Raw genomic sequence first — 27,782 nt, 5'->3', positions numbered from 1 at the left:
CATGTGCCTCGAACATTTGATCAAAATCGAGCTCTTCCGAGTCGTTTTGCTGAGGCGTTCTTTCCTTTTAGCCGCTTTACTGTGTTCACCACTCAGCCTTATCATGGATTCTCTTCTTGAGGCAATTGCAAAAACTGAGAAGCATCAATTTTGTGTGGAAATTATGAAACGCCTGGACATTCAGCGAAGAAACGAACATTGCTGTGATGTGATTCTAGAAGTTGGCTTCGGTGACGATCAAGCTCGTTTGAAAGCTCACAGAATCGTGTTATGTGCAGCAAGTCCGTTCTTTTACAACGCCCTTAAATGTGACATGAAAGAAAAGAAAGAAGGAGTGATCCGATTGGAACAGATAACCAAAGATGTTATGGAAGAAGTGTTGGAGTATCTCTACACAGGTCGTGTTGACATCAGTGAAACCAATGCCTGTGATTTGATGGCAGCAGCAGATTATTTTCTTCTTCCAACCTTGAAAGATTTGTGTGGGAACGTTATTGCACAAGCCTTGTCTTTTTCCAGCTGCATCACGGCTTATTATCTGGCTGAAAGGTATCGGTGCGAAGATCTGCAGAAAAATGCGAGGGATTTCATTCTGGCAAACTTTGTTGCTGTAGCTGAAACTGAAGAATTTTTGAATTTGAGCAGCACACAAGTCGAGGAGTGGATCTCAAGCGATGAAATCATCGTTAAAGGAGAGGAGGACGTGTTCGGAGTTGTAGTGAAGTGGATCGCAAGAAATAAGAGAAGAAAACGAAGTGTTCCCGACTTGTTTCGTCACATTCGTCTTATTTACATAAGACGTGACTTTTTATTCAACGTTATTTTATCAAATCCCTTGATAAAAGACAATAAAGAGTGCTCAAATATAGCCTTAGATGCCATGAAGTTGGCGTTTAGTGGTACAGAGGAGTGCTATTTTGCTCAGTCACCAAGAAACTGCATGAAGACACATGAAGATGTCATTGTTGCACGTGGAACACGTAAGAGTACATTGTGTTACATACCTTCAGAGAACAAGTGGTACAAGTTGGCCAAGATGCTAACCAATCGGCCAATGTACTGCCAGTCCACCAGTTCATGTCACAGAAAGATGTATTGTATTGGAGGAAATGCAGATGGCCATCCAGCAGAGTGCTATGATGCATTAACCAACACATGGGCTCCCTTGAAGTCCTTCGATCAAGAAATTAAGTTTGCTGCTGTTGTTACTTTCCAGGGATTATTGTATGTCATAGGTGGAGCAGACAAAAACAACGTGAAATTCAGCACTGTGCAAACGTACAATCCTGAGACAAACCGGTGGCAAATGGTGGCATCTCTGAGCATTGCGAGAAGTGGCATATGTGCTGTAGCTTGCAAGAATTTCCTGTATGCAGTTGGAGGATCCTTCCTGAAGATTGTTGAAAGATTTGATGAAGAAAATGTGTGGCATAGGATTGCTCCAACTCTTGAAAGAAGAACCAGTGCATGTGGTGCAGCTGTCAATGAGAAAGTGTTTCTGTTTGGAGGCCTGGGAAGAGGTGCAACAGAGGCAAACTTCTGTGAAGTGTACGACCCAGCTTTTGATGTGTGGAGCAGCATTGCCAGTACAGTTGTTTCAATGGTTGATTTTTTGAGTGCAGTGAGTTTCAAGGGGAAAATATATGTGTGTGGTTGTTTTGAACAAGATGATTCCAACAAAGTCTCTTTGCAGGAGTATGATGCTGAAAGCAATAAGTGGAAATTTTGTTGCAATGTTCCTTCACTGGGCCCTGAAAAGTACAACATTTGCAGTCTACGAATACAAAAAGAAGTTCTGAATGAATGTGAGGTGGTTTCATAGTTGGTGATTACAGTGATGACGGTCTGGTACGACTCAGTTGTATATGCGAAAGCCTGACAAATCAGTACTGATGCAAAATAATAAGTGAACAATAAACAGTAACTTAATTCCGGCCTGACCAATCAATGAAACCGATAATCAATGATAATCAATATCAATCAATAACAATCGATGGCAATTTATTGATTGATATTGGAAAACGATGACCAATCCATGACAGAAAGTTTTGTGTCTTCTAACACAATCAAACTTCATCAATAATCATCAATTTTCATTGATTGTTTTTTTTTTGGTTCAATTCTGTATGAATCTTTACGTTATTATTTCAACTCTCGTCCCCCCCTCCCCCGCCCATAACCCCTTTCCTTATTTTTCCCTTACCATTTAACACGCTTCTCTCCAACCCAGGCTGCCAAAAACGTTTTGTTATATACAACATAATATAAAATAAACCCGTCCAAGAAACATATACTTGTATCAACGTTAACAACAATAGAAGAATTACTTGGGAATAAGTGGCTATTATTTCTAAAAGAAAAACCACAAACACCTCACCAACTTGTACACTGAAGTCGCAGGCATGATAGCCTTTGACTACGCATTTTAAAATTAGTGTAACCTTTCCTTTCTTTCGCCCAATCTTCAGACATCGTGAAAAGCCTCGTGAGTATCTGTTGACTAAAAGCTGTAAATAGAAATTTCCCACCCACGTTGGACGTTTGAGTGTTGCGTAAATCTACCGTAATGATTCGATTTAGTGCCCGTGGCGCTTATTTACTTTTAGGAACTCAAGGGAGCCTGGGCGCTTATTCGAGACAGGGCGCTTATTTAATGTTTTGAGAAACGACCAAATAGATGAACCATGTTTGATACGTACTCTGAAGGCGCTGTAATAATATTGGTCTTATTAGAATAGGGGCGCTTATTAACAAAAACACATTCGAAGGGGGGGGGCGCTTATTCGGAATGGGGTGCTTATTGGAAGGAGGGCGCTAAATCGAATCATTACAGTATATCCAAATATCCTTGGGATCCTTATGTACGCTTTAAGATATCAATGACAATTGCAATCGATGTGATTAAGGAAATTTCATTTGTGACTATCGATTGGCTGATACCAGTCGATATCAATTAACTAACACTTATTGATGGATATCTATTGATTTCTGATCATCGATTTTCATTTATTGGTCAGGCCGGGAGTAAATATAAGAGTTAATCCATTTCAATGGAAAGGAAAGGTTACACTAATTATAAAATGCGTAGTCAAAGGCTATGATGCCTGCGACTTCAGTGTACAAGTTCGTGAGGCGTTTGTGGTTTTTCTTTTATAAACAATAGACCAAGCCACTTTTGCTGTTGGTACAAGTATATGTTTTTTGGCAGGTCTATTTTATATTATGTTGTACATAACAGAACGTTTTTTAGTATCGAGATCAGTACAAAATTTGCACTGGTCTCACATACTGTAAATTTTCAAAAAAAAATTACCCCCCTCCTCCCCTCAAAAAAAAAACAAGCAAACAAGCCCCCCAAATCTTAGACGGAAAATTCTTCCAAAAATAAGCCTTCTCAGCTGTTAGCTCTTAAAGAAAGATATGAGATTTCTGAGTAGAAGGCTGTTATTGTAGGACATGTTTTGTATTTTTATAGCAATTGGTACAACATTTGTACTTGGGCAGAAAAATTGTTTTCCTTTAACTAGTCAATAAGACTAATGCCCATTAGATTTTGGTTCTCCAAAAGTGAAATGCACTCATTCATAAAAAATACGTAAAATTTAAAAAATGAATTACCGGTAATTTATTAATTTAAAGGTATGGAATTGATAATCTGAATGTACCAGGTCTTGAGTGTTTATCATCGTTTTAATAGCTCTTAAAAGGATACAATTTTACTGTAATGTTTGTTTAACAACTGTAGGACTTGTTTTGAGCTTCATAAGGATATGTAGTATGCTTGTTCGGTCGATTTGATTGGCCAGTATGAACGTATTGTAAGCCCGCTTGAAAAGGACACTGAGAAAGTACTCTGACTCACAGGTTGCAGGTAATCACTACTGTAGGCAAGACCAGGGATAGGGGAAAATTTTTTTGTAATTGGGGAGAGGAGGGTGACTAGTGACTTGAAGTGGGGAGATTAAGAGACCCCTTTTCTCCTAGTAAGTCCAGTAAGATACTACCTCTCTGGAACCTCTATTTTTATTCGCCCGCTGTAAACACTACCTCTATTGTTGTTCAGGGCTGGGGGCATTGTGGTTACCTGTTATCTAATGTTTTAAGAACCAATGAATTAACTCGTTTCGAGAGGTAGTGGGTGACCCAGTAAGTCTTCATTTTTTTGGAAATCCCACCGCCCCCACATCCCTGCCGTCCCTGGCAACTTAGTTCCTATAAATATATTTTACATTCAGTTCAAAATTAATGTCTATTAGTTTTTTAGATATTTTCATAGCCTGACAAGTGAGGTTTTAAAGGTTGAAAGAGATGAAAGCTAAACAGTTCACAAAATGTGATAAATCTGTTACAAGGTAGCCATGTACCAAATCTTAATACAGTTTAATAAGCAGACTGGATTGTTTTAAGATTTAAAATGTCAGAATGGATATATGAAGTAAAACTAAGTGGTTTGGTTTAAAATTAAAAATACCACATGGAAAGAAAACGAGAATTAATTTATGACGCCCGAGAGACACATTTAGCTGCAAGGAAGCTATGTTTTTGTCATTTAGTATCAAAGAATTAAACATTTAGTTTCATAGCGAATATTTGGCAAAATTTAATAACATAAGATTAACTTAGCCGTGACATAGTTCCTTTAATGCGCCAAAGTGTGTGAGGCTTTTTTAATATTTCAAATATTACGCATTTTACGCCTTCTTACGTGACGAAGATCAGCAAATATTCTAATCACCAAATTCACAGCAACCAATAGGAATATCCAACCAATAGGAATATATTTTCTCAGCAACCAATAGGAATATCCAAAAAGCCTCACACTTTTGTAGTCCATTACCTGCTGATTGACACTGTCCAGTTTGTTTGGTCGTACGTGCAAACACGAAAGCAGGGAATTCAATTTAGCAAACATCATCAGTATTGCGGTTTAAGGCTTGCGCAAGCTTACCATTAGACTAAATCTTTAAAATAATTATTTTTTTAGATTCTACATTCTATAAGCTTTACAGTGATATATACTTTTCGTAGGGTTTTTTAAAAGAAACGCGCGTATGAACGATTTTCCGGAAGACACCCCTGAAGGTCTACAGAAACCTTAAGTGTAACTGTGTTTATCATAGCCCCTATTGTTTAGCTTGTTTTATTTTACGTCATTGTTGAGTATGGTCAGAGACCTCTAATGTTTGTTTAACAACTGTAGGACTTGTTTTGAGCTTCATAATGAAATGGTCGGTATGCTTGTTCAGTATGTTTGGTCAATTTGATTGGCCAGTATGAACGTATTGTAAGCCCACTTGAAAAGGACACTTGGAAAGTACTCTGACTCACACGTCGCAGGTAATCACTACTGTAGGCGAGACCAGGGATGGCAGAACATTTTTCTAATTGGGGGGAGGAGGGTGATTACTGACCTGAAGTGGGGAGGGGGGGGGGGGGCTTAAGAAGCTCTTCTCTCAGTAAGTCTTTATTTTATCAGCAAATTCAACCCTCCGAGTTTATTTTTTAACTTGGTGGCCCAAACTGCTCAAGTTTGGTCGCCAGTGAAAAATTTTAGTCGTCAGATTATGCTCACATGTTCAATCCTTCTTCTCAATTTTAGTCGCCAGGCTGGCGACTTCAGTTCCAATTTAGTCGCTAGCTCAACTAAAATGGTCTTAACTTGGAGGGTTGAAATTTCCCCCCCCCCCCCCCCGAACATGGCTCTGCCATCCCTGGAGATGCAAGAAATTGATGAAAAAAGTGATTGGCAACCTTATATCTCTATAAATGTATTTTACATTCAGTCCTAACAAATGCATTTAAAATCGTTGTTTGATTTCATAGCCTGACAAGTGACGTTTCAAAGGTTGAAAAACATGAAAGCTTAACAGTTCACGACTGATGTAATAAATCTGTAACAAGGCAGCATGAACCAAAACACAATGCAGTTTAATAAGCAGACTGGATGGTTTTAAGATTTAAAATGTCAGAGTGGATATATGAAGTTGAACTATTAAAGTGGCTTGGTTTAAAATGAAAAATACCACGTGGAAAGGAAACAAGAGAATAAAAGGAAAGTTTATTTTTAAGAATACTTTTAAGTATTTGATAATTACCAGTATTATAGTGAATCCAACCATTAAAAAGGATGTCTGTTCTGTTATAAAAAAAAATTTGTTGGGGGGGGGGGGAGGTAAGGCTAAATCAAATGCGTAGGCATTTTTTGCTTGCACGACTGAAACATTTCAAAACGTGTATCTGTCTGTCACAATAAAGAGGTATAGGGTCCTTAAGGGGGGCTATAAATCCCATTTCCCAGCCTATTGTTTTCCTGATTTTCCAAATTTTATTCCCAGTTCTATTGTCTCTTTGTTTGTGATTCCCAGCGAATCAAATCTCATTATCCCTGTGAAACTTTGCCCACATCCCAGTTCCCATTTCATCCCTTCAGATCCCTCAATTATTACTGCTGCTGATTATCCTGACCAATTCACAACGATTTCAACAAAGTCCACATTTTGTAAAGGGTTACGTGGGTAGTCTGAATAAGAGTAACTTAATCATGCTGACATTCAAGGAGAAAACCGTGCATTTATTTTTCTCAAAGGTGATTGTTGATTTATAACTTACACAGCACCTTGCGTGGGATAACTGGGAGGCGGCAAAGCAGGGGGGCACGGGGCTGTAGCCCCCCCCCCCCCAAATGAAAATTTGGAGGGCTCAGTCCCCCCTAATCAGTCTCGTGAGTCAGTTCAAACATCTTCGTTAATCTTCAGAAAAGTTCGTAAAACGATCGGAAACGTTCGTATGACCCTCGTACAACAATCGGAGAATTTTCGGAAATCTTCGGTCTAGAAACTGCTTAGAAATCAAGAAGTTGCAAGACCGGAAAAAGTGGCTCCAAATATGAAAACACGTTCCAAAACACTCCGCCGCCTCTGTAACTTTATAAGACAAATGGACCTTATACTGGTCTTGATGTCACATCTTATAAGTTGTCATTGGTTGCTTCACTTCCCGCGCTTCCCGGTTTTCTTTTGACGGGAATTTTTACCTGACTGCGGGCTCCGCTAATGTCCTGCGGCAACGCTTCCGACGGCATCAAATTTCGCGCGCCATGCGCCTCGAACATTTGATCAAAGTCGAGCTCTTCCAGCCGTTTTGCTGAGGTGTTCTTTCCTTTTCGCCGATTTACTGTGTTTACAACTCAGCCTACTCATGGATTCTCTTCTCGAGGCAATTGTTAAGACTGAGGAGCATCAATTTTGTGTGGAAATGATGAAACGCCTCGATATTCAGCGAAGAAACGAACATTGCTGTGATGTGATTCTAGAAGTTGGCTGCGGTGACGATCACGCTCGTTTGAAAGCTCACAGAATCGTGTTATGTGCAGCAAGTCCGTTCTTTTTCAACGCTTTTAACAGCGACATGAAAGAAAAGAAAGAAGGAGTGATCCGATTGGAAGAGATGAGCAAAGATGTTATGGAAGAAGTGTTGAAGTATCTCTACACAGGTCATGTTGACATCAGTGAAGCCAATGGCTGTGATTTGATGGCAGCAGCAGATTTCTTTCTTCTCCCAACCTTGAAAGATTTATGTGGCAAGGTTATTGCACAAGCCTTGTCTTTTTCCAGCTGCATCACGGCTTATTATTTGGCTAAAAGGTATCGGTGTGAAGAACTGCAGATTAAAGCGAGGGATTTCATTCTGGCAAACTTTGTTGCTGTAGCTGAAACTGAAGAATTTCTGAATTTGAGCAGCGCACAAGTCGAGGAGTGGATCTCAAGCGATGAAATCGTCGTAAAAGGAGAGGAGGACGTTTTCGAAGTTGTAGTGAAGTGGATCGCAGGAAATGAGAGAAGAAATCAAAGTGTTTCCGACTTGTTTCGTCTCATTCGTCTTATTTACATTAGACGTGACTTTTTATTGAACGTTGTTTTATCAAATCCCTTGATAAAAAACAGTAAAGAGTGCTCGAATTTAGTTTTAGATGCCATGAAATTGGTGTTTAGTGGTACAGAGGACTGTTATTTTGCTCAGCCGGCGAGAAACTGCATCAAGACACATGAAGATGCTATTGTTGCACGTGGAACACGAAAGAGTACATTGTGTTACATACCTTCAAAGAACAAATGGTACCAGTTGGCCAAGATGTCGTCCAGCCGGCCAAAGTACTGCCAGTCGACTAGTTCATGTCACAAAAAAATGTATTGTATTGGAGGAAATGCAGGTGGCTATCCGGCAGAATGCTACGATCCAACAACAAACACTTGGACTCCTTTAAAGTCGTTCAATCAAGCAATTCAATTTGCTGCTGTTGTTACTTTCCAGGGGTTATTGTATGTCATTGGTGGAACAGCCAAAAACAAGACGGAATACAGCACTGTGCAAACATACAATCCTGAGACAAACCTGTGGCAAAAAGCGGCATCTCTGAGCATTGCAAGGGGTGGTATATGTGCTGTAGCTTGCAACAATTTCCTGTATGCAGTTGGAGGCAGCTCAAATAATTGCATGCTGAAGATTGTTGAAAAATTTGATGCTACAGAAAAAGCTTGGATGAGGGTTGCTCCAACTCTCGAAGGAAGAGCCAGTGCATGTGGTGCAGCTGCCAATCAGAAAGTGTTTGTGTTTGGAGGCCTAGCAGATGGTGTGACGCAGACAACATTCTGTGAAGTGTACGACCCAGCCATTGACATCTGGAGTAGCATAACAAGTACAGTTATTTCAAAATTAATTTTTGTAAGTGCGGTGAGTTTCAAGGGAAAGATATATGTGTGTGGTTGCTTTGGACAAGATGGTTCACAGGAAATTTCCTTGCAAGAGTATGATGCTGAAAGCAATGAGTGGAAATTTTTTACCGTTGTCTCACCAGGTCCTGAAAAGTACGACATTTGTAGTCTACGTATACCAAAAGACATCCTGAATGAATGTACAGTGGTTTCATAGTTGGTGATTAAATTAATAACTGTCTGGTATAACTCAGTTTTATATGTGGGAGACTGACAAATCACTGTATCAGTACTGGGGCAAAATAATGAGTAAACAGTAAATATAAGAGTTTATCCATTTGGCAAGTGAATTCTGAGCACAAGTCAAGTCCAAATCAAATGCCCAAGTCATGTCATGTACAACGTATAGCATTAGCCTTTCAAATATTTAAACGCAAACCATTCTCAATCCTCGATGCACGTACACGTCTAAACGAGCTCCTGAGCTCTTCCGTGTCATTTGGGTAAATAAATTACATTACAGTGATGTGCTGCTGTTTACACTAGCCACAGTGTTGTTCAGTTAAAAACAATTCCTGTATTTTAGTGTCCTGTCCGCTGTCCTTTATCCACTGTTTGAAATCACAAGAAGTTTAATTTGGATATACATTGTACTGCCAACCAGTTTCAGTAGTGAGTCGAGCATTTGACTTTGTCCAAGATTTGACTTAGGCTCAAGTTTTACTTGGAAAATATAATAGAAAATGAATTTACTTATAAATACAAGTGTCCAGTATGATACTGTGTTCACACTAGTCTGAACACAAATGAAACATGTTTCACTGTGACAAGTGTTCACATGTGACGGTGCATTGTGGAAGTCATGTCTGAAATAACATTTTATTTAGAGCAGGCCCCCCAAATCACAGATGAAATAATCCTTCCAAAAAGAGCCCTCTCAGCTGTTTTAGCATTTATAGAAAGATATGACATTTCTGAGTAAAAGGCCCCTTCAGTTGTAGAACTTGTTTTGTATTTTTACAGCAATCAGTACAACATTTGTTCTTGGGCAAAAAATTTTTCCTTCCACTTGTCCAGTGGACAAATGCCACTCAGATTTTGGTTCTCCAAAAGTGAAATGCACTCACTCAAAAAAATATGTAAAATTTAAAAACTAATTAATTAGTTAATTAGAAATTAATTCATTAATTAATTAGAATATATCGAATTAATAATCTGAATGTACCAGGTCTTAAGTGTTAATCAACTTCTTAAAAAAAGATACAGTCAACTCTCTCTAAAATGGACACCATCGGGACCGGCTCCAACTGTCCGTTTTAGAGAGGTGTCCATCTTGTATGGAGTTTAGTTACAGTAAAAAGACTGAAAAATGGCAGGGACGGGACCAACACCAGGTGTCCGTCTTATAGAGGTGTCTGTTAAGAGAGAGTTGACTGTACATTTTTTCTGATTATAAACCCCTATTGTTGGGCTTGTTTTATTTTACGTCATTGTGGAGTATGGTCAGACACCTGCAATGTTTGTTTAACAACTACAGGACTTGTTTTGAACTTCATAATGAAATGGTCAGGGGCACCCATCGAGAATATAGTTCAAAACCACTTTAAAGATAGCACCGTTGAACGTATTTTAGTATTTAAACGGTAGATAAAGGCATATTTTTATCCCCTAAAAATTTTTTATCTGTTCGGATTTCCTAGCCGAAAGTCTAGTGATCCGAAAGTTATAGGGATCAAAACTTACCTTTTCGAAAAAATTCCAGCCAGAGAAAGGCTCCCGAAAATTCTAGGTGACCTTTTTAGAGTAAAAATCCGTTAAAAATGAACAATTATACCATTTTTTAGATATTCGAAAATCCTAGGAAAGGCAGGCAAGCAAAAAAAATTACAATGAATGTTCCGAAAATTCTAGATCTCAAATCGTCTTCCGAACAGATATTTTAACGAAATATTCCGTTGGGTGCCCCTGTATGGTCGGTTTGCTTGTTTGGTATGCATCAATAATTGTTGTTATGATTTGTCGGTATACACATATTGTGTTATATATCAATATGAATTATAGAGCCCTCCCACTGTCAACACTGAGAGAGTACTCTCACAGCTCGTATATAATCACAACATTACTGTAGCTGAGTCAGGGATGGCGGAACATTTTTCAATCTGGGGGGGGGGGGAGGGAAGAGTGACTAGTGACTTGAAGTGAGGGGTGAGGGGGAGCTTAAGAGGCTTCTGTTAGAAAGTCTCTACTTTTTCCGAAACGGGGAGACACAAGAAATTGATGAAAAAGTGATTAAATTTTACATTCATTCCAAACAAATGCATTTAAAATAATTATATCTTGTCTGAGTTAGAACATTAATGAAATTGTTTTTGGATTTCATAGCCTGACAAGTGAAAGCTAAACAGGAAGTGGAAGCAAGTGGAAGCTAAACAGTTCACAAAATGTTGTAATAAATCTGTTGCAATGTAGCCATGAACCAAAACTCAATACAGTTTAATAAGCAGACTGGATGGTTTTAAAATTTAAAATGTCAGGATGGATATATGAAGTAGAACTAAGTGGCTTGGTTTAAAATGAAAAATACCACATGCAACTTTTAAGTATTTGATAATTACTGGTATTATAGTTAATCCAACCATTTAAAAGGATGTCTGTTCTGTTATGAAGAAAAATTTGTTCTATTAAAAGGTCTTGGAACATTTCAAAACGTGTATCTGTCTGTCACAATAAAGAATCATAGAGTCCTTAAGGGAGGCTATAAATCCCATTTCCCAGCCTATTGTTTTCCTGATTTTCCAAATCTTATTCCCAGTTCTATTGTTTCTTTGTTTGTGATTCCCAGTCAAGTGAATCAAATCTCATTATCCCAGTGAAACTTTGCCCACATCCCAGTTCCCATTTCATCCCTTCAGATCCCTCAGTTATTACTGCTGCTGATTAGAGCGGTTTTCAATTGAGCGTCGTAAAACCAAAACCAAAGTAATCACTCTGGCCAATCACAAAGGACACAGACAATCCAGTAAGCCAATCAAAACTCGAAGCAAATACATGTAGCTGGCACGAAGCGCGGGAAAACGTGCACGAGCGAGTCACGATTGGTTTTGGTTTTACTCCTGATTGGCTGAGAAAGTGGCGCGAGATTTTTAAGCCAATCACAAAGCGTAGTAATGCAAAACCAAAGCAAACACAATTTACTTTCGACACTCAAGTGAAAACTGCTCTATCCTGACCAATTCATAACGATTTCAACAAAGTCCACATTTTGTAAAGGGTTGCTTGGGTAGTGCATTTATTTTTCTCAAAGGTGATTGTTGATTTATAACTTAACACGGCCCATGATAGAAACAGCACCTTGCGTGGGATAACTGGGAGGCGGCAAAGCAGGGGGACATGGGGCTGTAGCCCCCCCCCCCTCCCCAAATAAAAATTTGGAAGGCTCAGTCCCCCCTAATCAGTCTCGTGAGTCAGTTCAAACATCTTCGCTAATCTTCAGTTCGTAAAACGATCGGAAACGTTCGTATGACCCTCCAACAACAATCGGAGAATGTTCGGAAATCTTCGGCCTAGAAACTGCTTAGAAATCAATAAGTTGCAAGACCGGAAAAAGTGCCTCCAAGACCCCCCCCCCCCCCCCCCCCCCCCTCCAAATATGAAAACACGTTCCAAAACGCTCCACCCTGTAACTTTATAAGGACAAAATGGACCTTACTGGTCTTGATGTCACATCTTTTAAGTTGTCATCATTATTTTCGCATTAGTTGCTTCACTTCCCGCGCTTCCCGGTTTTCTTTTGGCGGGAATTTTTACCTGACTGCGGGCTCCGCTAATGTCCTGCGGCAACGCCCAAGACGGCATCAAATTTCGCGCGCAATGCGCCTCGAACATTTGATCAAAAGTCGAGCTCTTCCAGCTGTTTTGCTGAAGTTTTTTCCTTTTAGCCGCTTTACTGTGTTAACAACTCAGCCTAACCATGGATTCACTTCTTGAGGCAATTGCAAAGACTGAGGAGCATCAATTTTGTGTGGAAATAATGAAACGCCTCGATATTCAGCGAAGAAACGAACATTGCTGTGATGTGCTTCTAGAAGTTGGCTCCGGTGACAATCAAGCTCGTTTGAAAGCTCACAGAATCGTCTTATGTGCAGCAAGTCCGTTCTTTTTCAACGCTTTTAACAGCGACATGAAAGAAAAGAAAGAAGGAGTGATCCGGTTGGAACAGATAACCAAAGATGTTATGGAAGAAGTGTTGAAGTATCTCTACACAGGTCGTGTTGACATCAGTGAAACTAATGCCTGTGATTTGATGGCAGTAGCAGATTATTTTCTTCTCCCGACCTTGAAAGATTTATGTGGCAACGTCATTGCACAAGCCTTGTCTTTTTCCAGCTGCATCACGGCTTATTATTTGGCTGAAAGGTACCGGTGTAAAGATCTGCAGAATAAAGCGAGGGATTTTATTTTGGAAAACTTTGTTGCTGTAGCTGAAACTAAAGAATTTTTGAATTTGAGCAGCACACAAGTCGAGGAGTGGATCTCAAGCGATGAAATTATTGTGAAAGGAGAGGAGGACGTTTTCGAAGTTGTAGTGAAATGGGTCGCAGGAAATAAGAGAAGAAAACGAAGTGTATTCGACTTGTTTCGTCACATTCGTCTTATTTACATTGGACGTGACTTTTTATTGAACATTGTTTTATCAAATCCCTTGATAAAAGGCAATAAAGAGTGCTCGAGTTTAGTCTTAGATGCCATGAAATTGGTGTTTAGTGGTTCAGAGGAGTGTTATTTTGCTCAGCCACCAAGAAACTGTATGAACACTCATGAGGATGTTATCGTTGCACGTGGGACACACAAGGGTACATTGTGTTACGTACCCTCAGAGAACAAGTGGTACAAGTTGGCCAAGATGTTATGCGAACGCCTTAAATATTCCCATTCAACAAGTTCATGTCACAGGAGAATGTATTGTATTGGAGGAAATTCAGATGGCTATCCGGCAGAATGCTACGACCCATTAACAAACACTTGGAGTCCCATGAAGTCCTTCAATCAAGCAATTCAGTATGCTGCTGTTGTTACTTTCCAGGGATTATTGTATGTCATGGGTGGAGAAGACAAAGATAAAGTGAAATCCAGCACTGTGCAAACATACAATCCTGAGACAAATCTTTGGCAAAAGGTGCCATCTCTGAGCATTGCAAGGTGTGGCATATGTGCTGTAGCTAGCAAAAATTTCCTGTATGCAGTTGGAGGCTCCGGGCTAAAGATTGTTGAAAGGTTTGATGCAACAGAAAAAGCTTGGATTAGGATTGCTCCAACTCTTGAAGGAAGAGTGAATGCGTGTGGTGTAGCTGTCAATGACAAAGTGTTTGTGTTTGGAGGCCTGGGAAAAGGTGCAACAGACGCAAACTTCTGTGAAGTGTACAACCCAGCTATTGACATGTGGAGTAGCATAGCAAGAAAAGCAGCTTCAGGAGTCAATTTTTTAAGTGCAGTGAGTTTCAAGGGAAAAATATATTTGTGTGGTTGCTTTGAACAAGATGATTCCAACAAAGTGTCTTTGCAGGAGTATGATGCTGAAAGCAATGAGTGGGAATTTTGTTCCAGTGTTCCTTTACTGGACCTGGAAAGGTACAACATTTGCAGTCTTCGAATACCAAAGGAAGTTTTGTATGAATGTGAGGTGGTTTCATAGTTGTTGATTACATGACTGCCTGGTACTACTCAGTTGTACTATATGTGAGAGCCTGACAAATCAGTTCTGGTGCAAACATGTGTGAACAGTAAATATATACTAGTTATGCAACGCTTTTGAGTGGTATACGGTATTTAATCAAATAAGCGCCACCCCCAAATAAGCGCCGCTCTCAAATAAGCGCCGCATTTGGGACAAAAAATTAATAAGCGCCACCCCCAAAAAGGCGCCGTGGTTCCGATGCGACACTTATTCGAGGAATTCTGTTTAACCAAGAAACCACTACAAAGGAACTCTATAACAGCATTGGAGATTTCTTTTCCTCTAAAGGAATGTTCTTCAGTTCAAAATGACCTGCAAAAGATCTGATGCTTTTTTTTTAGTTTGGCTAAATAAGTTATTAAAACAGCGTTTGAACCTAGGAGACCGAGCACTTCATTCTGTTGACAAATGGTACATGACAATCAAAAAACACTTCTGTTAGTTACCGTTTTCCTTACAGATAGAAAATATACCATTAACTAAAAAGATATTTCTTTGTGGCATCCAATTTTAAATAAGCGCTGCCCTCAAATAAGCACTGCATTGGAGGCACAAAAAAAATTTTAAGTGCCGCGGCGCTTATTCCATTCAATAAGGTACTATGGGACATCCCACGAGTCACTTGTATTTTCTCTGTATACATTGTACACACAAGCCTTTAGGAGGCCCTGCCAGGGGGCTCCCGTGTCGCTTGTCTAAATTTAAAAATGCACCGTGTCGCTGTTTTATCAAACTTGGCATCACGTTTGGTAGTAAAATTGAAGAAAAATTACTTGTCCCTGTTGGAATTTAAGTTTTTCCAAGAGTTGTCGTTTGTCGCGAATTTAATTTTTGTGCTGTCGCTACTTTTTGGGCCATTTCCCTTATCGGAATTTACTCTGACAGGGCCTCCTTTAGGCGAGCAAATACAAGTGACAAGTGGGATGTTCCATAGTATACCATGAGAAAGTGTTGTGTAACTATTTTATACCATGACAGAAAATATGCATCCAAAATTTTGTCGAGAATAAGATTGCAGCGCACAATGGGAAGGTTGAGCTGAATACCGTTGGATATACAACAGCTTTCCTTAATTCTGATTGGCTGTATTTTCTATGGCATAGAAAAGAGTTTATCTATTTGGCAAGTGAAATCTTAGTGCAAGTCAAGTCCAAATCAAATGCCAAAGTCACATTAAATGTAAAACATATAGTATTAGCCCTACGAATATTTAAGGGACAACCATTCTCAAGTCAGTGGCATAGTGCTGTTTACACTAACCACAGTGTTGTTCAGTTAAAAGCAATTCCTGTACTTAGTCGCCGTCGGCTGCCCTTCATCCACTGTTTGAAAACACAAGAAGTTTGGATATACATTGTACTGCTGACCAATCAGCAGTGAGTCGGACATTTGACTTTGTCCAAGATTTGACTTAGGCTCAGGTTTCACTTGGAAAATGGGGAAAAAAATTACTCATTAATACAAGGGTCCAGTTGAAACTGTGATCACACTAGGTCAAACATGCTTAGTCTGAACATAATTGAAACATGTTTCACTCTGACAAGTGTTCACATGCGACAGGGCATTGTGAAAATCATGTCTGAGATGCAATTTATTTAGATTGGCATGATATAAACCGAAACCAGCCAGAATCAGCATCAAGATCAGTACAACATTTCCTCTGGTCTCAAAAAAAAGCCCCCCAAATCTCAGATGAAAAAATACTTCCAAAAAAGGCCCTCTCAGCTGTTATAGCATTTTATAATAAGAATTGACATTTCTGAGTAGAAAACCTTGTTTTGTATTTAAAAGCCAAAAGTACAACATTTGTACTTGGGCGGAATTTTTTTTTCCTTTGACTTGTCCATTGGACAAATGCCACTCAGATTTTGGTTCTCCGAAAGTGAAATGCACTCATCCAAAAACATTACGTAAAATTTAAAAAATTAATTAATTAATTAAAATAGGTCTTAAGTGTTTATCATCGCTTAAATAGCTCTTAAAGAAAGATATATTTTTTCTGATAATAATCTCCTATTGTAGAGCTTGTTTTATATTTTACATCATTGTGGAGTATGGTCAGAGACCTGTAATGTTTGTTTTACAACTGCAGGACTTTTTTGAGCTTCATATCAATATGGTCGGTTTGCTTGTTTGGTATGCTTCGTTGTTATGATTTGTCGGTATACACATATTGTGTTGTGTATCAATATGAATAATAGAGCCCTCACACTGAAATAAGCCAACCTGAAAAGAACACTGAGAAAGTAATCTCACAGGTCTTATATAATCACAACTGTAGGCGAGATCAGGGATGGCGGAACATCAAGGGGTGGGGGGGGGGGCAGGGTGACTAGTGACTTGAAGTGAGGAAGGGGGGGGGGCTTAAGAGACTCTTCTCTTAGAAAGTCTTTATTTTTCCGAAAAATCCCCCCACAGCTCCGCTGTCCTGGGAGACACACGAAATTGATGAAAAAAGTAATTGAATTTTACATTCATTCCTAACAAATAAATTTAAAATTATTTGTATCTAGTCTAAGTTAGAATCGTTGTTGGATTTCATAGCCTAACAAATGATGTTTTGAAGGTTGAATGCCATTGAAGCTAAACAGTTCACAAAATGTTGTGATAAACTGTTACAATGCAGCCATGAACCAAAACTCAATACAGTTTAATAAGCAGATTCAATGGTTTTAAGATTTAAAATGTGGGAATGGATAAAAATGAAGTAGGAATTACTGGCTTAATTTAATATGGATTTGTTCTTAACAGAAAAATACCACATGGGAAAGAAATACCAGGAAGGTTTAGTAAGTCCAACCATCAACAAGTATGTCTGTTCTGTTTTTAAGAAAATTTTGTTCTATTAAAAGGTTTAAAACAGTTCAAAAAGAGTGTATCTGTCTGTCACAACAAAGAGGGTACTGAATGGGGCTACAAATCCCATTTCCCAGACCAAATTTTGCCGAAACCTCATTTCCCAACCTATTGTTTCCCAAATTTACCAAATCCCATTCCCACCCACTTCCCTTTAGACCCCTCAACAAAATATAATAACAGTTTGGATGCAGGGGACAACGCAACGAAGAAGAAACTGCTTGGTTTCTCTGCTGCCGGATCTCTTGTTCAAGAAATGCTCGTACCAGACGTCACTCTAAGTGCTTATAAAACCAAATTGATTGCAAGGCTGGTACAACGGCAGGAGGGCAAGATTTATTGGCCAATATTTCAACTAGCAGAGCTAGTCTTCTTCAGGGCCAGTGCTTAGAGCCGTTATTTTCCTTATATTATAGTACTGGCCCTGAAGAAGACTAGCTCTGCTAGTTGAAATATTGGCCAATAAATCTTGCCCTCCTGCCGTTGTACCAGCCTTGCAATCAATTTGAAAATATAATATCAAGCTTAGTTAATACCGCTGTTGATTGTAATGACCAATTTCAACAAAATTCGACATTTTGTGATGGTTTACTTGGGTAGTCTGAATAAGAGTCACTCAATCATGCTGACATCACAAGTTTTGCTGCCCACCTACTTTGCTGACCTTCCAATAAAACAAAAGTGCAAGGGCTACTGATAAAAATTCAAGGAGAAAACCTTGCATTTATTTTCCTCAATCTGCTATTATATAAAGGTGATTGTTGATGAACAAAACTGCCCATGATCAGGTAACAGCACCTTGCCTGGAATAACTAATTGTACGGGATAAATCATAGGTGGCGGAGCAGGGGGTACAGGGGGCCTGTAGCCCCCCTCTCCCCCAAGCGAAAAATTGGGGGCTCAGCCCCCCCCCCCCAAAAAAAAAACCCGAAAAATTGGGGGCTCAGCCCCGCTCCCCCGTTTTAACTCCGAGAATATCGCGAGCGCAACGAAATTGGTTTGTCAAGATATTCCGTCTTGTGAGTGAGTTCAAACTTCTTTGAAAAAATGAAACTTCCTTGGAAGTCTCCGGAAACTCTTCGTTTACAATTTCGGTAAAGTTCGACAAACGATCGTCAACATTCGTATTACCATCGGACAACAATCGGAGAATGTGCGTAAATCTTCGGTCTGGAAACTGCTCGGAAATCTAGAAGTTGCTGTATTATAAACGGAAAAAGTGGCTCCAGATATGGAAACATGCCAAGCATTTTTGCGACAGGGAGTCATAGCCCCCCACATTCCAAAACGCTTCGCCGCCTCTGTAACTTTATTATAGGAGATCAGAATTAGACCTTACGGGTCTTGATGTCAAAACTCCTTAGACTCCTCACTGCGATCATTATTTTCGCATAGGTTGGGCGCCCAGATGCTTCACTTCCCGCGCTTCCCGGTTTTCTTTTTTGGCGGGAACCTTTACCTGACTGCGGGCTCCGTTAATGTACAGCAGCAACGCCCCCGACGGCATCAAATTTCGCGCCAGAACATTTCATCAAAATCGAGCTCTTCCATTCGTTTTGCTGAGGCGTTCTCTCCTTTTAGCCGCTTTATTGTATTAACAACTCAGCCAAACCATGGATTCTCTTCTTGAGGCAATTGCAAAGACTGAGGAGCAACAATTTTGTGTGGAAATAATGAAACGCCTCGATATTCAGCGAAGAAACGAACATTGCTGTGATGTGATTCTAGAAGTTGGCTCCGGTGACGATCAAGCTCGTTTGAAAGCTCACAGAATCGTCTTATGTGCAGCAAGTCCGTTCTTTTTCAACGCTTTTAACAGCGACATGAAAGAAAAGAAAGAAGGAGTGATCCGATTGGAAGAGATGAGCAAAGCTGTTATGGAAGAAGTGTTGAAGTATCTCTACACAGGTCATGTTGACATCGGTGAAGCCAATGCCTGTGATTTGATGGCAGCAGCAGATTATTTTCTTCTCCCAACCTTGAAAAATTTGTGTAGCAACGTTATTGCAGAAGCCTTGTCTTTTTCCAGCTGCATCACGGCTTATTATCTGGCTGAAAGGTATCGGTGTAAAGATCTGCAGATTAAAGCGAGGGATTTCATTCTGGCAAACTTTGTTGCTGTAGCTGAAACTGAAGAATTTTTGAATTTGAGCAGCACTCAAGTCGAGGAGTGGATCTCAAGCGATGAAATCATTGTAAAAGGAGAGGAGGACGTTTTCGACGTTGTACTGAAGTGGATCGCAAGAGATGAGAGTAGAAATCAAAGTGTTTCCGACTTTTTTCGTCACATTCGCTTTATTTACATAACACGTGACTTTCTATTTAACGTCATTTTATCAAATCCCTTGATAAACGACAATAAAGAAATCTTGCATATAGTCTTAAATGCCATGAAATTGGTGTTTAGTGGTACAGAGGAGTGCTATTTTGCTCAGCCACCTAGAAACTGCATGAAGACATACGAAGATGTTATTGTTGCATGTGGTACACACAAGAGTACATTGTGTTTCGTACCTTCAGAGAACAAGTGGTACAAGTTGGCTACAATGCTGTCCAAACGGCCAAAGTTTTCTCAGTCGACCAGTTCATGTCACAGAAAAATGTATTGTATTGGAGGAAATGCAGGTGGCTGTCCAGCGGAATGCTATGATCCATCATCAAACACTTGGACCCCTGTGAAGTCCTTCAATCAAACAATCGAGTTTGCTGCTGTTGTTACTTTCCAGGGATTCTTGTATGTCATGGGTGGCATTGACAAAAATAAGCTATTGAGCACCGTACAAAGATACAATCCTGAGACAAACTTGTGGCAAAAGACAACTTCTTTGAGTGTTGCAAGATATGGCATATGTGCTGTGGCTGGCAAAAATTTCCTGTATGCAGTTGGAGGCAACACAAAAGGGTGCAAGCTGAAGATTGTAGAAAAATTTGATGCAGCAGAAAAATCTTGGAGTAGGGTTGCTCCAACTCTTGAAAAAAGATCCACTGCATGTGGTGCAGCTGTCAATCAGAAAGTGTTTGTGTTTGGAGGCCTAGCAGATGGTGTGACGGAGACAACATTCTGTGAAGTGTATCACCCAGCCCTTGACACTTGGAGTAGCATTGTGAGTAAAGTTGTTTCAAGAGATACTCTTTTAAGTGCAGTGAGTTTCGAGGGAAAAATATATGTGTGCGGCTGCTTTGAACAAGATGGTTTCCAGCAAATGTCTTTGCAGGAGTATGATGCCGAAAGCAATGAGTGGAAATCTTGTTCCAGCATTTCACTAGGCGGTGAAAAGTATAACATTTGTAGTCTACGAATACCAAAAGAAGTTCTGAAAGAATGTACAGTGGTTTCATAGTTGGTGATTACATGACTGTCTGGTACAACTTAGTTGTATATGTGAGACCCTGTCAAATCAGTACTGGTGCAAAATAATGTGTGAACAGTAAATATTATTATAGTTTATCCATTTGGCAAGTGTAATCTGACCACAAGTCAAGTCCAAGTCAAATGCCCAAGTCGTGTTGATCGTTTACAAATATTCAAGAGCTGACCATTTTCAAAACCACTGTGATGTTTAGTTCAGAGCAATTCCTGTAAAAGTTGCTTGTCTGCTGCCCACCATCCACTGTTAAAAAACACAAAAATTTGGGTATTCATTGTACTACTGACCAATTAGCAGTGAGCCAGAAAATTGGACTTTGTCCAAGATTTGACTGAGGTTCATGTTTCCCTTGGAAAATAAAAAAATTAATTAATTTACTTATTAATACAAGGCTGCATTATAAAACTGTGTTCACACTAGGTTAAAACATGCTAAGTCTGAACACAAATGAAGTGTTTCGCTTGTGACGGGGCATTGTGGAAATCATGTCTGAGATGACATTTTATTTAGATTGGTTTGATGTAAACCGAAACCAGCCAGAATTAGAGTCGAGATCAGTAAAAGAAAGAAAGTACTTTGACTCACACATCGCAGGTAGTCACTACTGTAGACAAGACCAGGATGGTGGAACATTTTTTCTAATTGGGGGGACCGGAGGAGGGTGACTAGTGACTTGAAATAGGGGGGGGGGACTTAAGAGGCTGTTCTCTTAGTAAGTCTTTATTTTATCAGCAAATTCCCCCCCCCCCCCATGGCTCCGCATCCCTGGAGACGCAAGAAATTGATGAAAAAAGTGATTGGCAACCTTGTCCCTATCAGTTTATTTTACATTCAGTCCTAACAAACGCATTTAAAATTATTTTATCTAGTCTGCATTTGAACATTAATGGAAATCGTTTTTGGATTTCATAGCCTGACAAGTGACGTTTTAAAGGTTGAAAGACATGAAAGCTAAACAGTTCACGAAATGTTGTGATAAATCTGTTACAAGATAGCCATGCAGCCATGAAACTCAATATAGTTTAATCAGCAGACTGGATAGTTAAGATTTAAAATCTTTAATGTCGGAATGGATAAAAATGAAGTAGGAGTTAGTTGCTTGGTTTAATAAGGATTTGTTTTTAACAGATAAATACCACATGAAAAAAAGAAGAGAGATATACCACAAAGGTTTATTTTTTTTAACACTGCTATAATAGTAAATCCAACCATCAACAAGTATGTCTGTTCTGTTACTGGGAAAAATTGTTTTATTAAAAGGTTTAAAACAGTCAGGGTTCTATCTAGAGGTGTTCAGGGGTAGAAGCTTCTCCCCCCAAAAAAATTTGTGATAATTTATACAGTACATAGATAAATCAATATATCATCTAGAAATTTTCCATCGCTATGAAGATAAGTTAAGAACTGAAACATTGCCGCTGTTTATCTCTTTTATTCACTTCTTTGTAGGGTATAAATAGCGCAATAGGAACTCTTCGTCTCAGCCGAGCTAACATTGTCAAAACCTAATCATGTGATGACCAAAAAACAATATAAAATTACGGTGAAAATATATCAAGGTTGTGTCTCAAAATACACCAGATTGCATCTCAGCACATATCCATTTAAAAAAAATTTCCAGGGGGGGGGGCATGCCCCCGGACCCCCCTAGAAGAGGGTCCTCAATGGGGATAAAATCCCATTTCCCAGACCACATTTTTCCCCAAATCCCATTTTCCAGCCTACTGTTTTCCCGAAGTATACAAATCCCATTTCCAGTTGCGATGCCCCATTGTCTCACTAAAAAATTGCCCAAATCCTAGTTTTCATTTTATCCCTTCAAACCCTTCAACAAAATATGATATCAAGCTTCGTTATTACCGCGCGCTGTTGATTGTAATGACCAATTCACAACAATTTCAAATTTGAGAGTGATAAATGATCGTCGCAGTGAATTTCCAATTTAAGCAATTGGAATAAAGAAGCCTGAAAAAAAAAAAAAAACAGGGCTAAGGCGACCTCCGCGTCGGTGCGGCTCTACCAACTGGCTTTGGCCACACATTGGGGCGAGGTCTTGGTTCATCCCTGAGAGGAGTGTGTGTGTTTCTTCTGCGGCTTCAGTTTTTTGCTTTGCTCGTGGATCGACTCGCGGTCCGTTTCGGCTTCTTCTTCGTTTCCCCTTTTCAATTTCCCTCCCTTGTGCTTCTCTAGGTGAGCTCGCGTCGGGGTACGTCCGGCTGTTTCAGGCTTCTACAATTCGACGCACCGCTAACCTCCACTTAATCGCTCATTGGCTTCAATCCATGGTGGCATCGCCGTTGCGGGGTCACTTCGTCCGTTGCTTTTTTTTTCGCTTCTTACTTCTCACGCGACTCAGCTATCTCCCACTTATATCGCTCCATGCTTCTCTCATTGTAGGCATCGCACGGTTCGGTCGTGGCCCTGTTTTTTTTCGCTTCTTTTCATTCTTTTATTCACTGCGACGATCATTTACCTCTCTACCCGCGTTCTTTAATCTTTTTATTTTCCTTCCGTATAATTACCTCGCTCCCAATTGTGGCTTCAATAGCTCAGTTGGTAGAGCCGCACCGGTATCGCGGAGGTCACGGGTTCGAATCCCGTTGAAGCCCTGAATTTTTTTTTCGGCTTCTTTATTCAATTCTTTATTGGAAATTCACTGCGACGATCATTTATCACTCTCATATACATCCGCGTTCATATTGAATCATTTCATATACATTACATAATTTCAAATTTACGTGATGGTTTTCTTGGGTAGCCGGATTAAGAGTCACTCAATCATGCTGACGTCACAAGTTTTGCTGCTCACCTACTTTGCTGACCAATTAAAATGCAAGGGCTACGTTTTTGTATTTTATTATGCAAGGGCTACTGATAAAAATTCAAGGAGAAAACCTTGCATTTATTTTTTTAAATCTGCTATTATAAAAGTGATTGTTGTTGTATAACATGGCCCATGATAGCAACAGAACCTTGCCTGGAATAACTTATTGTATTAAAGGATAACTCATAGCAGGAGCCCAAGGGCGCTGTAGCCACGTTTTGGTGCCCAAAATATCGCGAGCGCAGCGTTAAATTGTTTCTTCGCGATATTCCGGCATTCCGGCTCGTAAGTGAGTTCAAACATCTTTGAAACTTCCTTGGAAGTCTTCGGAAAACTACGTCTATCTTCGGAAAAGTTCGACAAACGATCGTCAACATCCGTATGACCATCGAACAACAATAGGAGAATGTTCGTAAATCTTCGATCCGGAAACTGCTCAGAAATCAAAAAGTTGCTGTATTAAACGGAAAAAGTGGCTCCAAATATAGAAACATGCTCGCAAAATTAAGCTTTTGCTTGGAATGGTCGCAAAATTTGAGTGGGTGCTCGTTTGCTCGTGCTCGCACATTTTTACAAGTGCTCGCATGCTCGGTTTTTAGTGGGGTAGCTTTTCGAAAAGTGCTCGTTGCTCGCAAGGCTAATTTTTGTCAATGCTCGTGCTCGCAAAGAAAAACGCTGTGCTCGCATGCTCGCAAAGACCATTTCATGCCATTTGATACCCCTAACATGCATGCAGAGTATTTTTGGGACAGGGAGTCATAGCCGGTAGCCATCCACGTTCGAAAACGCTCCGCCGCCTCTGTGACTTTATAAGAATTGGAACTTACTGGTCTTGATGTCACAAATAATAATAGTATCTCCTTAGACTCCTCACTGCCATCATTATTTTTGCATTGGGCGCCCAGATGCTTCACTTCCCGCGCTTCCCGGTTTTCTTTTGGCGGGAATTTTTACCTGACTGCGGGCTCTGCTAATGTCCTGCGGCAACGCCCCCGACGGCATCAAATTTCGCGCGCCATGCGCCTCGAACATTTGATCAAAATCGAGCTCTTCCAAGTCGTTTTTCTCAGGTGTTCTTTCCTTTTAGCCGCTTCACTGTGATTTCAACTCAGCCTAGCCATGGATTCTCTACTTGAAGCAATTGCAAAGACTGAGGAGCATCAATTTTGTGTGGAAATAATGAAACGCCTCGATATTCAGCGAAGAAACGAACATTGCTGTGATGTGATTCTAGAAGTTGGCTCCGGTGACGATCAAGCTCGTTTTAAAGCTCACAGAATCGTGTTATGTGCAGCAAGTCCGTTCTTTTTCAACGCTTTTAACAGCGACATGAAAGAAAAGAAAGAAGGAGTGATCCGATTGGAACAGATAACCAAAGATGTTATGGAAGAAGTGTTGAAGTATCTCTACACAGGTCGTGTTGACATCAGTGAAGCCAATGCCTGTGATTTAATGGCAGCAGCAGATTATTTTCTTCTCCCAACCTTGAAAGATTTATGTGGCAAGGTTATTGCACAAGCCTTGTCCTTTTCCAGCTGCATCACGGCTTATTATCTGGCTGAAAGGTATCGGTGTGAAGATCTTCAGAAAAAAGCGAAGGATTTCATTCTGGCAAACTTTGTTGTTGTAGCTGAAACTGAAGAATTTTTTAATTTAAGCAGCACTCAAGTCGAGGAGTGGATCTCAAGCGATGAAATCGTCGTAGAAGGAGAGGAAGAGGTTTTCAATGTTCTAATTAAGTGGATCGCAAGAAATGAGAGTAGAAATCAAAGTGTTTCCGACTTGCTTCGTCACATTCGTTTTATTTACATTACCCGTGACTTTCTATTCAACGTAGTTTTATCAAATCCCTTGATTAAATGCAATTTAGACTGCTTGAATGTGACGTTAGATGCCATGAAAATGGTATTTAGTGGTACAGAAGAAGGCTATTTTGCTCAGCCACCAAGGAACTGCATGAAGACACATGAAGATGTCATTTGTGCACGTGGGACACACAAGAGTACATTGTGTTACATACCTTCAGAGAACAAGTGGTACAAGTTGGCCTATATGTTTTCTAAACGCCTCAAATATTCTCAATCAACGAGTTCGTGTCACAGAAGAATGTATTGTATTGGAGGAAATACAGATGGCTATCCTGCGGAATGCTACGATCCAACAACAAACACTTGGACTCCTTTAAAGTCCTTCAATCAAGCAATTCGGTTTGCTGCTGTTGTTACTTTCCAGGGGTTTCTGTATGTTATAGGTGGAGCAGACAAAAATAACATGCTATTGAGCACAGTGCAAAGGTTCAATCCCGAGACCAACTTGTGGCAAAAGATTACTTCCTTGAGTGTTGCAAGATATGGCATATGTGCTGTGGCTAGCAAAAATTTCCTGTATGCAGTTGGAGGCAACAAAGATGGGTGCAAGCTAAAGATTGTCGAGAGATTTGATGCTGCAGAAAAATCTTGGGGGAGGGTTGCTCCAACTTTAGAAGGAAGATTCAATGCATGTGGTGTAGCTGTCAATCAGAAAGTGGTTGTGTTTGGAGGCCTAGGAGAAGGTGCAACAAAGTCCAAATTCTGTGAAGTGTACGACCCAGCTGTTGATGTGTGGAGTAGCATTGCAAGTACAGTTGTTTCAAGAGTTGATTTTATGAGTGCAGTGAGCTTCAAGGGAAAGATATATGTGTGTGGTTGCTTCGGACAAGATGATTCACAGGAAATGTCTTTGCAGGAGTATGATGCTGAAAGCAATGAGTGGAAATTTTGTTCCATTGTTTCACCAGGTACTGAAAAGTATGACATTTGTAGTCTACGAATACCAAAAGAAGTTCTCAAGGAATGTACAGTGGTTTCATAGTTGGTGATTACGTGACTGTCTGGTACGACTCAGTTGTATATGTGAGACCCTGTCAAATCAGTACTGGTGCAAAATTATGAGTGAACAGTAAATATTATTATAGTTTATCCATTTGGCAAGTGAAAGCTGAGCACAAGTCAAGTCCAAGTCAAATGCCCAAGTCGTGTTTAACATACAGTGTTAGCCTCTAATACAAATATTCAAACGCTAACCATTTTCAAGTCAGTGACATTGTGCTCTCTACGCTAACCACTGTGTTGTTTAGTTCAGAGCAATTCCTGTATTTAGTTGTTTGTCTGCTGTCTACCATCCACTGTTTGAAAACACAAGAAGTTAAGACACCCACAAGAAGTTATATACATTGTACCGCTGACCAATCAGCAGTGAGCCGGACCTTTGACTTTGTCCAGGATTTGACTTAAGTTCATGTTTCACTTGGAAAATGGAAAATCTACTCATTTGTACAAGGGTCCAATAATAATGAAACTGTGTTCACACTAGGTTGAAACATGCTTACTGGTAGTGTGATGGGGCATTGTGGAAATCATGTCTGATATAACATTTTATTTACATTGGTTTGATGTAAACTGAAACCAGCCAGAATTAGTGTCGAGATCAATACAACATTTGCACTGGTCTCATACTGTAAAATTTCGAAAAAATTACCCCCCCCCCTCCCCCCTCCAAAAAAAAAAAAAAAAAAAAACAAGAAACACACTCCCCAAATCTCAGATGGAAAAATCCTTCCAAAAAATAGCCCTCTCACCTGTTAGCTCTTAAAGAAAGATATGACATTATTTTCTGAGTAGAAGGCCCATATTGTAGAAGTTTTTTTGTATTTTTATAGCGATTAGTACAACATATGTACTTGGGCAGAAGATTTTTTTCTTCCACTTGTCCATTGGACAAATGCCACTCAGTTTTTGGCTCTCCAAACTGAAATGAAGTGAGGGGGGCGCTTAAGAGACTCTTCTCTTAGAAAGTCTATTTTTTTTTCCGAAAATCCCCTCCCCCCCCCCTCCCCACAGCTCTGCTGTCCCGAGAGACACACAAAATTGATGAAAAAAGTAATTGAATTTTACATTCATTCCAAACAAATAAATTTAAAATTATTTGTAACTAGTCGAAGTAAGAACATTAAGAACTGAATTGTTTTTGGATTTCATAGCCTGACAAATGATGTTTTGAAGGTTGAATGACATGGAAGCTAAGAAGGTCACGAAATGTTGTAATAAATCTGTTACAATGCAGCCATGAACCAAACTCAATACAGTTTAATAAGCAGACTGGATGGTTTTAAGATTTTTTAAATGTCGGAGTGGATATATGAAGTAGAACTAAGTGGCTTGGTTTAAAATGAAAAATACCACATGGAAAGAAAACAAGAGAATGAAAGGAAAGTTTATTTTTTAAAATTACTTTTAGTTAATATACTAATA

At 39.7% G+C, this 27,782-nt stretch overlaps 5 protein-coding genes across 7 annotated transcripts; all 5 read left to right on the top strand.

Annotated features, from left to right (window-relative positions):
- On the top strand, nt 1-16,737 carry LOC144636809 (kelch-like protein 24a). Of its 3 annotated transcripts, none has more exons than XM_078496012.1 (2): nt 1-3,668; nt 16,392-16,737. In XM_078496012.1, the coding sequence occupies exon 1, from the start codon at nt 2-4 to the stop codon at nt 1,820-1,822; it is 1,821 nt and encodes a 606-aa protein (XP_078352138.1). In that variant the 5' UTR covers nt 1; the 3' UTR covers nt 1,823-3,668; nt 16,392-16,737. The 3 variants fall into 3 exon arrangements, with proteins under 3 accessions (XP_078352138.1, XP_078352136.1, XP_078352137.1); XM_078496010.1 differs by lacking the exon at nt 16,392-16,737 and adding an exon at nt 5,902-6,148 and having other exon boundaries at nt 1-4,360; XM_078496011.1 differs by lacking the exon at nt 16,392-16,737 and adding an exon at nt 5,121-5,394 and having other exon boundaries at nt 1-3,730.
- Nucleotides 7,150-8,932, top strand: LOC144636128 (kelch-like protein 28). Its single transcript, XM_078495259.1, has one exon. It carries the CDS (start codon nt 7,198-7,200, stop codon nt 8,926-8,928), a length of 1,731 nt encoding a protein of 576 aa, XP_078351385.1. The 5' UTR covers nt 7,150-7,197; the 3' UTR covers nt 8,929-8,932.
- LOC144636813 (kelch-like protein 7) lies at nt 12,610-27,730 on the top strand. Its single transcript, XM_078496016.1, has 2 exons — nt 12,610-15,911; nt 27,054-27,730. Exon 1 carries the CDS (start codon nt 12,682-12,684, stop codon nt 14,401-14,403), a length of 1,722 nt encoding a protein of 573 aa, XP_078352142.1. The 5' UTR covers nt 12,610-12,681; the 3' UTR covers nt 14,404-15,911; nt 27,054-27,730.
- On the top strand, nt 18,371-27,730 carry LOC144636812 (kelch-like protein 28). The gene is made up of 2 exons (XM_078496015.1): nt 18,371-21,089; nt 26,845-27,730. Exon 1 carries the CDS (start codon nt 18,915-18,917, stop codon nt 20,640-20,642), a length of 1,728 nt encoding a protein of 575 aa, XP_078352141.1. The 5' UTR covers nt 18,371-18,914; the 3' UTR covers nt 20,643-21,089; nt 26,845-27,730.
- LOC144636811 (kelch-like protein 7) lies at nt 24,524-27,730 on the top strand. The gene has a single exon (XM_078496014.1). The coding sequence runs from the start codon at nt 24,613-24,615 to the stop codon at nt 26,341-26,343; it is 1,731 nt and encodes a 576-aa protein (XP_078352140.1). The 5' UTR covers nt 24,524-24,612; the 3' UTR covers nt 26,344-27,730.
- Nucleotides 27,731-27,782: the final 52 nt, after the last annotated feature.

Source organism: Oculina patagonica, chromosome 13 (assembly GCF_052425735.1).
Source record: "Oculina patagonica isolate OP01 chromosome 13, crgOcupat, whole genome shotgun sequence".
NCBI lineage: Eukaryota > Metazoa > Cnidaria > Anthozoa > Scleractinia > Oculinidae > Oculina > Oculina patagonica.
This window is presented reverse-complemented; position numbering and strand designations above follow the sequence as displayed.

Coding starts and splice junctions, on each gene's coding strand:
- LOC144636809 (XM_078496012.1), top strand. CDS start 2: ATGTGCCTCGAACATTTGATCAAAATCGAGCTCTTCCGAGTCGTTTTG.
- LOC144636128 (XM_078495259.1), top strand. CDS start 7,198: ATGGATTCTCTTCTCGAGGCAATTGTTAAGACTGAGGAGCATCAATTT.
- LOC144636813 (XM_078496016.1), top strand. CDS start 12,682: ATGGATTCACTTCTTGAGGCAATTGCAAAGACTGAGGAGCATCAATTT.
- LOC144636812 (XM_078496015.1), top strand. CDS start 18,915: ATGGATTCTCTTCTTGAGGCAATTGCAAAGACTGAGGAGCAACAATTT.
- LOC144636811 (XM_078496014.1), top strand. CDS start 24,613: ATGGATTCTCTACTTGAAGCAATTGCAAAGACTGAGGAGCATCAATTT.